Source organism: Thamnophis elegans, chromosome 4 (genome assembly GCF_009769535.1).
Source record: "Thamnophis elegans isolate rThaEle1 chromosome 4, rThaEle1.pri, whole genome shotgun sequence".
Taxonomy (NCBI): Eukaryota; Metazoa; Chordata; class Lepidosauria; order Squamata; family Colubridae; genus Thamnophis; species Thamnophis elegans.
In genome coordinates, this window is record NC_045544.1 from 134,781,843 (window position 1) to 134,793,991 (window position 12,149).

The following is a 12,149-nucleotide window of genomic DNA, read 5'->3' on the forward strand; positions in this document are numbered from 1 at the left end:
TCATCTATCTATCATCTATCTATCTATCATCTATCTATCATCTACATCTACATCTCTCTTTCTCTCTCTCTCTCTCTATCTATCTATCTATCTACACAGAATGCAAACCACACTCCCTTCTAGCACTGATGATAGTACCTAGTTGGGTCATGAGACGTCCACAAGAAAACAACCAAGCTCAGAGAGCACCAAGGACCCTACAGTCTTTCCCCTCCTCCTCCCTGCAAACCCCACTCCCTTCTAGCACTGATGACGTCACCTAGTTGGGTCGTGAGACGTCTGCACGAAAAACAACCGAGCTCAGAGAGCACCACGAATCCCGCCTAAACTCCTCGATTTGGTGACTTAACCCGAACGAAAGTCCCCTCCGCCGAGAGCTGGCTTGAACCTACCTTTCTTCATTTTAGGTGAACCCAGTAAAGTGCCACCAGTGGGACAAGTGCAAGAGGCATTGGCGTTGGTCACGATGACCTCGACGCAGCTGCTGTGCTCTCCCGGACTGCCGCAGGCTGTGCAGCTGGTTTCCAAGAAGTTTTCCTTCAAAGAGACAGAGGAGGAACGTGAGCGCCACCCGCCCTGATTGGGTGAGCCGGCAGGCGGCTATCAGAGTCCCAAATAGCATCTGCAATCAAATAAGAGTCCGAGGCAAAGTACTCCTCAAAGCTTCCAATGTATGAAAGGAGCCACGTTGGCAAAACCTGGCAAAAACCCGAATTCGAAAGCTTCCAGGTTTTCCCCAGTCAGTTGAAAGTTGAAGACCCTGCCCCAGCACCAGGGGTGGGTTCTGGCAGTCACTACTGCTGGTTCGGTCATGGGCGTGCACTTTTTTAAAAAAAAAATTGCATTTTTTTTAATATACCGTATTTTTCGGAGTATAAGACACACCGGAATATAAGACGCCCCAAGATTTAGAAGAGGCAAATTAAAAAAAAAAAAAGTTTTTGCACTCTGCAGACCTCCCAAAAACGGGCTCGTTTTTTGTCAAAAAAAAAGGGGGGGCATGCATAGCCTTTAGGAGGCTTGCAGAGTGCTCTTGGTGGGCGGGCAGGGGGGGGGAAACAAGCAAGAAACGGTCCGTTTTTTGCAAAAATGGGCCCGTTTTTTTTTAAGGGCATGTATAGCCGTTAGGAGGCTTATAGAGTGCTCCTGTGGGCTGGGGGGGGGGCAAAATCATTTCTGCTCTTCCCAGCCCCCAGCAGCACTCCTAAAGGCTATGCACAGCCATTTTGTTGAAGGGGGTGGGGTCTCGGGAGGCCCAAAATGCTGTATTCAGTGTATAAGACGCACCCAGATTTTCAGCCTCTTTTTTTGAGGGGAAAAGGTATGGTGCATTTATATCGTCTCTGCAACACTTCTACATCTTTTAAATATCCATTATGTTTCTTTTATCTATACCTTATACATCCATATCCTTATCCATCTATACATATTTTTACATATCTTTTATCTCTATTGATTCCATATAATACATCTTATACATTCTCTTATATTGATGCACACGCATGCGCACTACAATAAAAATTGTTCTGCACATGTGCAGAAGCCAAAGACAAGATGGCGGCACCTATGGCCCAGAGAATCAGTTTCAGGAGTGTGGCAGGCCTGGGTCGCTGCCGGCTCCAGCAACCCAGGCTGCCAAACCACTACCAGTTCGAACCAATAGGAACCCACCAAAGCCCAGCACCCACATGTCCGTCACATGGTCCAATCAGTCGCTGTCCAGAGGAAAATTCCTCCCAGTCACACCACTCAAGGTGCAGGGCAGGATGACCTTGACTCTCTGAGAAAAGAATGCTATTTTGACTCCTATGCTCCATACAATCCCCCCTCCCACGCAGTTTCCTCCAGTAGAATACATGGCAGGCTTGAGGCCTACTGTAAAAGATGGCTTCCACGCCTCACAGCGGCGACTTGAGCCAAGCGATCCGGCTGGTGCAAACGAGGGATCATTTTCACCTTGAGTACGCCTTGAGGCTTAACAACTGGTCCAAACGTATGACCGTTGCGGTGTCCTGGGGAATTCGGTGATCCCATTTTGCGACCTTCCGACAAGCAAAGTCAATGGGGAAGCCACATTCACTTAACAACGGGGGTTACTAACTTATCAACGGCAGTGATTCCCTTAACAACGGGGGCAAGACAAGTCGTAAAATGGGGCAAAACTCAATGTTTCACTTAACAACAGAAATTTGGGTTCAGTTTTGGCCATAAGTCGAGGACTACCTGTACTTGTTGTCCGCAACGTAGGATCGGCTCTTTAACCACCATCCAACATTACAATGGACCCATGAAAGTATCTACAATCCATTTTCAAAGTTATGGTGGCTGCACAGGCAAACCAGCAGCCAAATAATTACCTTTTGAGCACTGGACAACTGACTCACCTTTTGGGGAGTTTGCAACCTCCTATAATTTGCAACTTGTTGGCCAGTTGTGTTTATAGATAGGTCCTTGACTTACAACAGTTCTTTTAGTGACTGAAGTTACAGCATAATAGTGACTTATATGGCCATCTTTCACGCTTACGGCCATTGCAGCATCCTCCATAGATAAGTGGACATCCAAATTCAGAGGCTTGGAAACCTACTCGAATTTATGACGGTTCCGGTGTCCCCAGGAGGGTGGGGAGTGTCATGTGATCCCCTTCTGCGATGTCCTGACAAGCCAAGTCGATGGGGAAGCCAGATTGATTTAACAACCTTGTTACTAGCTTAACCGCTGCAGTGATTCGCTTAACAACTGTGGCCAGGAAAGTTGTAACACGCGACAACCCCAGCACTCTGCAACACATCATAAACGCATGCCGGTTGCCAAGCGCCCGAACTGTGATCACATGACCACAGGGATGCTCCAAGGGTTACGTCAGTTTTTTTCAGTGACGTTGAAACTTCGAACTGTCGCTAAAGCAGGGGGGGGGGGTCAAACTCAAGGCCCACGGGCCAGATCCGGTCGCGGATTGCTTAGATCTGGCCCACGGGGGCCGCCCTGGAAACAGGGAAGGACCGCCCGCAGTGCCTCTGCCAGCAGAAACATAGCTCAAGGGCCCCATTTTCGGCCTGGACGGCCTCCTGCTGCCCTCTGCCAACAAAAACAGAGCTCGGGGTGTGTGTGCGGCCCTCCCGGGCCCAGTTTGCAGCCGGGATGGCCTCCTGCAGCCCTCGCCCAGCGAAAAAAGAGATTGCCTGGACAGCTGCCACACCCACCTGGACCCCCGAAGTCAAACACAACCCTGATGCGGCTCTCCATGAAATCGAGTTTGACACCCCTGCGCTAAAGGGATGGCTGTAAGTTAAAGGCCACCTGCACCTCCATTCCGCCACGTTGCGCTACCAGCTTCCGACTCAGGAGAAGGCGAACCTGAGGAAGTCCATCTCTCCGTCAACTTCAAAAACCACACAAGCGCTTGGCATTCCTCACCTTTTCCTGGCTCCGCATGTCCTTCTCCTCCATCACTTGCAAAGGGGCGGGGATCTCGCAGACGCACTTATTTTTCCTCCGGTTCTTCCGTTTCTGGCGCTTCTTCTCCTGCTTGAGTTCCCGCACCCTCTCCTCTTCGGAGAACTCCTCGCACAGCTGCTCCAGCCGGCTGATGCCTTGCACCCTCTCCACCGCCATCTGCTTAGAAAGACAGCCATCAGTGGGGCAAGGATGAAGGCGGCCTTTTGCTCCTTCGCCCCTAAAACCATTACCCCGACATCGGGACCCTGTATCCTACCCCCTACCCCCCCCTTTTTTTAAAGATTTCACGTTTCATTTGTTTTGTTTATGTTACAAACAATGGCTACCAACCTGCCTTCCATTGAGGACCCGTCCACTGCACGAGTCAAAAAGAGGGCTGTGAAAATATCTACAGACCCCTCGCATCCTGGACATAAATTGTTTCAACTCCTACCCTCAAAATGATGCTACAGGGCACTGCACACCAGAACAACTAAACACAAGGACAGTTTTTTCCCTAATGCCATCACTCTGCTAAACAACTAATTCCCTCACTACTGTCAAACTATTTACTAAGTCTGCACTACTATTAGTCTTCTCATCGTTCCTACCACCCATCTCCCCTGACTTATGACTGCATGACTTTGTGGCTTGTATCCTTACGGTTTATATTGATATTGATTGTTTCCTGATTGCTTATTTGTACCCTATGACTATCATTAAGTGTTGCACCTTAGGATTCTTGATGAATGCATCTTGTTTTTTTATGTACACTGAGACATGTGCGGGGAAACTGTTACCCTCAGCAAAATTTATTGCTTCGACCCAGAATTCCCAAAGACCTCAATGCTTTTCCTACTCCCTGTTTCTATCCCTCCAAGGTAAGCAAGGAAGCAAGAGCCGCTACCTCAAAGCTTTTGCGTAAAGCATCGACCCCCAGGTAGAAGAGCATCTGCCACGTCTGTTCCTCGGCCCGCAGCTTCTGCCAGATGCGGTGCAGCCGTTCATACAGGTGGATGCCCAAGCAGGTAAGGACCTCCTCTTGGGCAATGTCTATTGTCTTCGCATGTCTTTCTCGTCTCCTGGGGAAAACAAAACACACAGGGAAATCCGGCAAGGCCGTCCTTAGGTAGGCACTTCTCCTTTTGCAACTCCCAACTTATTTTAGGAGTTCTCAGCACTGGCTTTTTGTAATCTGTATGTCCGGGTAGACCTCGACTTACGACCGTTCATTTAAGGACAGTTCAAACTTACAATGGCCTCCCCCCCCCCCCAAAAAAAAGAAACTACAGCTCGTCCTCACGGTTATGACTGTTGCCTCGTCCCTGCAGCCACATGATTGCAATTCGGGTGCTTAGCGACTGACACACATTTACGACGGGGTGAACTGCGTTGGGATCCCACCATGATCGCGATCTGCTGCTTTCCTTCCCAACCGTAAAATCAATTGGGGGAGGCTGGATTTGCTTAATGACCATGTGATTCACTCAACGGCTACAGGATTTCTTTGCTTGTTTATTTATTTTGCTTTATTTCATTTCATTTTTTTTAAATTTTACTTTTACTTCCTTATACTTTACTTTCTTTTAGTTTCTTTTGCTTTCTTTTACTTTACTTTATTTATTTATTTTATTTTATTTTATATTTATTTATTTTGAGCCGAGGTGGCGCAGTGGTTAAATGCAGCACTGCAGGCTACTTCAGCTGACTGCAGTTCTGCAGTTCGGCTGTTCAAATCTCACCGGCTCAAGGTTGACTCAGCCTTCCATCCTTCCGAGGTGGGTGAAATGAGGACCCGGATTGTTGTTGGGGGCAATATGCTGACTCTGTAAACCGCTTAGAGAGGGCTGAAAGCCCTATGAAGCGGTATATAAGTCGAACTGCTACTGCTATTGCTATTTTCTTAATGTTTGAAATAAAATAAGTTATAAAATCGGTGTTGTGGCTGCCAGCAATAAAAAAACAAAAAAACCTAAAGAGCAGTGTTTTCCCAACCTCGTCCATTTCTGTGCTTGCGGATTTCAACTCCCAGAATCCCACTGACAGCATGGCCATTGCAAAGAATTCCAGCTGCTGAAGTCACAAATGTTAAAAACTTTCCTAAGTGACTTTTTTCTCCCCAGTGCTTGTTGTGACTTCGAACGGTCACTAAAACGAATGGTTGTTAAGTCGAGGACTGCCCGGGTACCAGAACCAGCAACCGATCCATGGAGCAGTGGGTGTGAACAGCTTAAGCTAATTTGGGAAATTACTTTTCAAAAGGAATCCAGGCCACCAAAATATATACATACATACATACATACATACATACATATTCATATATTAATATATTCATATATATATATATTCATATATATATATATATTCATATATATATATATATATATATATATATATATATATATATATATATTCATATATATATATTCATTTACCGTAATTTTCAAAGTATAAGATGCACCAAGATTTTGAAGAGGCAAATTAAAAAAAAAAAGGTTTTGCGCTCTGCAGATCTCTCAAAAACAGCCTATTTTTCGTGAAAATGGGCCCATTCCTCCCCCCCCCCCCCAAAGGGCATGCGTAGCCTTTAGGAGGCTTGTAAATTGCTCCTGGGAGCTGGGGGGGGGAGGCAAAATTGAGCAACAAACGGCCCTTTTTCGTTCATTTCTGCCCTCCCCAGTTCCCAGGAGCTCCCTGAAAGCCTCCTAAAGGCTATGCATGGCCATTTTGGTGAAGGGGCAGGGTTTCGTGAGGCAAAAAAGGCTGTATTCAGTGTATAAGATGCACCCAGATTTTCAGCCTCTTTTTTGAGGGGAAAAAGGTGAGTCTTATACTCCGAAAAATACGGTACTCGAAAGTCTTAATCCTGCAAAACATCTCAAAAACCATGATGGTGAAGGTTTTGGGTTTTTTATGATGAAACCTTGCTTTCCCCTTTTAAATGGAAAAAAAAAACTGGACTGCAAACTTGCTTTAATAAACACATTAGTGACACCCTTCTGTGGGTTTGCTTATATATTTGACTTTTTAATCCCACCTTATTATTATCTGTATAAATAACTCAAGGTGGAAAAAGTACATAATACTCTTTGCCTCCTATTTTCCACACAATCACAACCCTGTTGTTTGTAGCAGAAGGGGGTACTTCCTTAGAGCCAAGAGAAGGCTTAGCACAAGGGCTCAGATTGTGGAGGGCAATGTGCTGACTCTGTAAACCGCTTAGAGAGGGCTGTAAAAGCACTGTGAAGCGGTATATAAGTCTAAGTGCTATTGCAGGCAAACTCTGCTCACTGCCAGGAGTTCGATCCTGACCAGCTCAAGGTCGACTCAGCCTCCCATCTTTCCGAGGTCATTAAAATGAGGACCCAGATTGTTGGGGCCAAATGCTGACTCTGTAAACCGCTTAAGAGAGGGCTGTAAAAGCACTGTGAAGCGGTATATAAGTCTAAGTGCTATTGCAGGCAAACTCTGCTCACTGCCAGGAGTTCGATCCTGACCAGCTCAAGGTCGACTCAGCCTCCCATCTTTCCGAGGTCATTAAAATGGGGACCCTGATTGTTGGGGCCAAATGCTGACTCTGTAAACCGCTTAAGAGAGGGCTGTAAAAGCACTGTGAAGCGGTATATAAGTCTAAGTGCTATTGCAGGCAAACTCTGCTCACTGCCAGGAGTTCGATCCTGACTGGCTCAAGGTTGACTCAGCCTCCCATCCTTCCGAGGTCATTAAAATGAGGACCCAGATTGTTGGGGGCAAGAGGCTGACTCTGTAAACCACTTAAGAGAGGGCTGTAAAAGCACTGTGAAGCGGTATATAAGTCTAAGTGCTATCGCTATTTCAAACAGCTATTCAGAGTTTTTAAACAAAAGTGTACTGCTTAAAACTGAGATGGTTCTCTAAATGTGATTCAACTTCATTTAGGGTCAGCTACAGATAGAGAATGCTGGAAAATGTAGTCCAGTAGCATGTAAATGTGCACCATGGGTTCATGTACAGATAGTCCTTGGCTTATGACCACAATTGGATCTAAAGTTTCCATTGCTAAGCAAAAGGATGGTTGAGTTTACCCCATTTAATAGCAATAGCACTTAGAGTTATATACCACTTCATAGTGCTTTTACAGCCCCCTCTAAGCGGTTTACAGAGTCAGACTCTTGCCCCCAGCATCCTGGTGATAGGCCAAAAATCACTCAACCAGCTTTCATGACTAAGATGGGACTAGAACTCCCTGTCTCCTGGTGATAGGCCCAAAATCACTCAACCGGATTTCCTGCCTAAGGTGGGACTAGAACTCCCTGTCTCCTGGTGATAGGCCCAAAATCACTCAACCGGCTTTCATGACTAAGGTGGGACTAGAACTCCCTGTCTCCTGGTGATAGGCCCAAAGTCACCCAGATGGCTTTCATGACTAAAGTGGGACTAGAACTCACCTTTTCCTGGTGATTGGCATAAAGTCACCCAGCTGGTTTTCATGATTAAGGCTGGAGTTGCACACAACAATCTCCTGCTTTCTAGCTTGGGACCTTAACCATTAGACTAAACACGCTGTCTCAAACTGGACTGCAGACAGATTGATAAAAAAAAGATTCACCAAAGAATCCCTTATGACAGGGGTCCCCAACATTTCCAGCTTGGTGGCCTGGCCCGGCGCAGGAAGGGGAGGTGTGAGTGGCAGGACACATGCATGCACACACAGTTTATTTGTGCAAGCGGCTCGCACACGCGCTTGGGTCTGCTCTTGCACATGGAACTTTGCACATGAGCAGAAATTGCTAGCATGCAAAGCTCCATTCGTGTGGGGACCAGCGTGCTCCACTTGCATGAGTGGAGCTTCTCGCACGAGCAGTGCGAGTTTTGCATACGTGCTTGCCCAGGTTTATAAGGCAGGGGGATCCCTGCCTTATAAAACTACTGCTGATTGATGTGGCTGTCAGTGGCCAGCGGAACTGGCAGCAGACTCAGACAGGAGGTTGGGGGAGGAAGATGGGCCAGTCCTGGAGTCTGGGGAAGCTCTGATGAGGACTCTGTGTCAGAAGCAGAGAGGGGGCCAGGGCTGTCTGACAGTTATCAGCTGCCTTCGGAGTCAGACATCAGTGAGGCAGAAGAACAGCTGGAGCCTGTTCCCAGTGTGCACATGCAGAGTTGCCAGACGATGGGAACAGCTAAAGAATAGGGGTCGACTTGGGAGTAGTTCCACAGGTGGATGGTGAATGGCCCCTCCCAGAGGAAATAAAAGAGGAGCGAAAGGGGAGTGGAGTTTGCAGGAGACCATTAGTTCGTTTAATTGGTTGGTGACTCTCCGAGACTCCTTGCCAAGTTTTGCAGATATCGGCCTGTCAGCTCTCCAAGCCAGATAAGGTCTGTGACTGTAAATCTTCCCTTGAAAGACTTTGCTGGATGTGAATGAGCAGAATTCACAGTCAATTAATAAAAGGGGTGTTTTTGGTTGGGACAAGGAGTTTGCTTCACGCTCTTGGGAAGCCTAGCTCAAAACAAAACTACATGGTTTGTGTGCCGAACCCACATCCCAGCAGGAACCGAGCAAACCCATTGAAAAGGCCCCATGCGCGAACGCACGCCGAACCAAGAGAGAGGTGCCCCAGGCACGCGCTCACAATGTATATCTTCGAGACAGAAATATACATCTTCTTCGAGGGGAAAAAAAAAACAAGAGAAGCAAAAGCGCTAGAAAGCCCAGTCTAGCCAATTACATACTCGTACCCTCCTGCGAACTCGGGTTCGGCTCGGCCGAGGAGGTGGGCGATGAAGTCGGTCTCGCAGCAGACGTGAATGTGATGCTCGTGAGGGCAGCAGCGCAGGCCCTCGTAAAGGGTGGCGCAGTAGCCTTTCTCCTTGCTGCAGTCCAGCTCGCCGATCAGGATGGTGTAAGCCCGCAAGACTTTGTTTTTGCAGTCGGTGCAAAACCTAGTTTTAAAAATAAAACGGAATTATAGTATGTTTAAAAAAAGAAAAAAGAGAGCGCTCGATAGAAAAGACATTTTTAACGGGGCGGAATTACTTGATAGAAAGTCATTCACCAGATGCCGTTTTAATTGGGATCCATAACTGGGTATACAATAGCAATAGCAGTTAGACTTATATACCGCTTCATAGGGCTTTCAGCCCTCTCTAAGCGGTTTACAGAGTCAGCATATTGCCCCCAACAACATTCCGGGTCCTCATTTCACCGACCTCGGAAGGATGGAAGGCTGACTCAACCTTTGAGCCGGTGAGATTAGAACCGCCAAACTGCAGCTTAGCAGTCAGCTGAAGTGGCTGCAGTACTGCATTCTAACCACTGCGCCACCTCGGCTCTTATACAGGCAGTCCTTGACTTACAACCATTTGTCTAGTGACTGCCTACAACAGCAACGGCAGTGAAAAAATAGCATCAGCAAAATGCTGACATTGAGTTCGACAGGGGTGTCAAACTCAATTTCATTGAGGGCAGCATCAGGGTTGTGTTTGATGTTGGAGGGCCGGAGTGGGTGTGGCCAGCTTGACGTCACTTGTGTCGGGGGGGCCTCTGCCAATGAAAAGGGGCTCCCAAGCTCTGTTTTCAGCTGCGACAGCCTCCTGCAGCCCTCTGACAGCAAAAACAGAGCTCCATAAGACCACATGCGGCCCTCCTGAGCTCCGTTTTCGCTGGAAGAGGCACTGTGGGTCTTCGCTGTTTCCAGGGCAGCCCCACGGGCCAAATCTAAGCACTGGATCCAGCCCACGGGGGGCTTGAGCTTGACACCCCCGATGTAGACTTATATACTGCCCCATAGTGCTTTACAGCATTTTTTGAGTGGTTTACCATGTCGGCATATTTCCCCCAACAATCTGGGTAAAACAATCTCGTTTTACAGACCTCGGAAGGACGGAAGGCTGAGTCAACCACCTTGAGCCCGTCAAGATCGAACTCCACACTGCGGGCGGAGTTAGACTGCAATGTTGCATTTGTAACCACTGTGCCACCAGGTGTTTTATCCGGTGACCTGGTGACTCAACAAGGACTTTGGATCATTTTTTTCACACAACCACTGCAGCATCCCTGTGATCGCTTGATCAAAGATCTGACACTTGGCAACTGACTCACATTTATGACGGCTGCAGTGTCCCAAGGTCATGTCATTGTCAATTTTAATTGGGTTTGGGATATTCTATTTAATTTTTTTTAAACTTTTGTATTATGCGTTTTTTTAATGTTGTACGCCGCACTGAGTCCTTGGGAGAAGGGCGGCATATAAATCTAATAAACCAAATCAAACCATGTAACTTTCTGACTAGCAAAGTCAATAGGGAAGCCAGATTTACTTAACTGTATTAACTAACTTAATACAATGCAATAGCATAGTTGGAAGGGACCTTGGAGATCTTCTAGTCCAACCCCCTGCCTAGGCTGGAAACCCTATACTGTTCCAGACAAATGGCTATCCAACATCTTCTTAAAGACTTCCAGTGTTGGGGCATTCACAACTTCTGGAGGCAAATTGTTCCACTGATTAATTGTTTTAACTGTCAGGAAATTCCTCCTCAGTTCTAAGTTTGATTAGTTTCCACCCATTGCTTCTTGTCCTGCCTTCAGGGTGCTTTGGAGAATAGCTTGACTCCCTCTTCTTTGTGGCAACCCCTGAGATATTGGACGACTGCTATCATGTCTCCCCTGGTCCTTCTGTTCACTAGACTAGCCATGCCCAGTTCCTGCAACTGTTCTTCATATGTTTTAGCCTCCAGTCCCCTAATCCTCTTTGTTGCTCTTCTCTGCACTCTTTCTAGAGTCTCCACATCTTTTCTACATCGTGGTGACCAAAACTGAATGCCGTATTCCAAGTGTGGCCTTCCTAAAACCTTATAAAGTGGTATTAACACTTCAGCTGATCTTGATTCTATCCCTCTGTTTATGCAGCCTATGCAACTTAAACAAGTGCAGTGATTCACTTAACAACTATGGCAAGAAAGGTTGTGAAATTTGGGCAAAACTCGCTTTAATAACTATCTTGCACAGCAATGGACATTTTGGGCTCTATTGCGGTCAGAGATCAAGGACTACCTGTAATCAGCAGGTACAATGGGAGAGAATTTAGAAGGTAATATTGATTTCAACTCTCGTTCTTTAGTATTTAGTATCTTTTTCCTTCCATAAGATGCTGCGCGTTTATTTAGGTAATGATAAACCATGGGGACAATTAATAGAAGCATTAATGTGTAAGAGTTTTGCAATGATTGACAATTACTTCTCAAATTGATACAACTTCGGTACAGCCCTGTTTTTACTTATCGATTTTTAGTATTTCAGATTTTCCTTTTTCCGTTTCAAAAGTTCATGCGTGTTTATTTTAGATAACAATAAACCATGGGGACAATCAATGTAAACATCAGTGCTTGAGTGTTTTGTAATGATTGACAATTGCGTCTCAAAATGAAAGAGAGAATTGGGACTGTCTATTGTTTTCACTTACTGTTTCGTATTTTCCTTTTTTTTTTTCCTTTTTATAATATGTACATTTATTTTATATCAGGATAGTTTGCTGACATCAATATAACTATTAATGCTTAGAGTTTTGTAGTAGTAGCAGCAATAGCAATAGCAGTTAGACTTATATACCGCTTCCTAGGGCTTTCAGCCCTCTCTAAGCGGTTTACAGAGTCAGCATATCGCCCCCACAGTCTGGGTCCTCATTTCACCCACCTCAGAAGGATGGAAGGTTGAGTCAACCTTTGAGCCG

The 12,149-nt window shown here is 46.3% G+C and overlaps 1 protein-coding gene across 6 annotated transcripts in view; it reads right to left on the reverse strand.

The window, feature by feature from the left end:
* GGNBP2 (gametogenetin binding protein 2) overlaps positions 1-12,149 on the reverse strand; it is a 70,457-nt gene that overhangs the window by 16,906 nt on the left and 41,402 nt on the right. For 4 of the 6 annotated variants that reach the window (XM_032214930.1, XM_032214934.1, XM_032214931.1 and 1 more), the window contains exons 7-10: positions 9,151-9,360; positions 4,346-4,520; positions 3,418-3,615; positions 393-537 (exon numbers count right to left, since the gene is read on the reverse strand). In XM_032214930.1, coding sequence (XP_032070821.1) covers positions 393-537; positions 3,418-3,615; positions 4,346-4,520; positions 9,151-9,360 — 728 coding nt within the window. The remainder of the gene's footprint in view (positions 1-392; positions 538-3,417; positions 3,616-4,345; positions 4,521-9,150; positions 9,361-12,149) is intronic. The other 2 variants (XM_032214933.1, XM_032214935.1) reach the window with 1 other exon arrangement.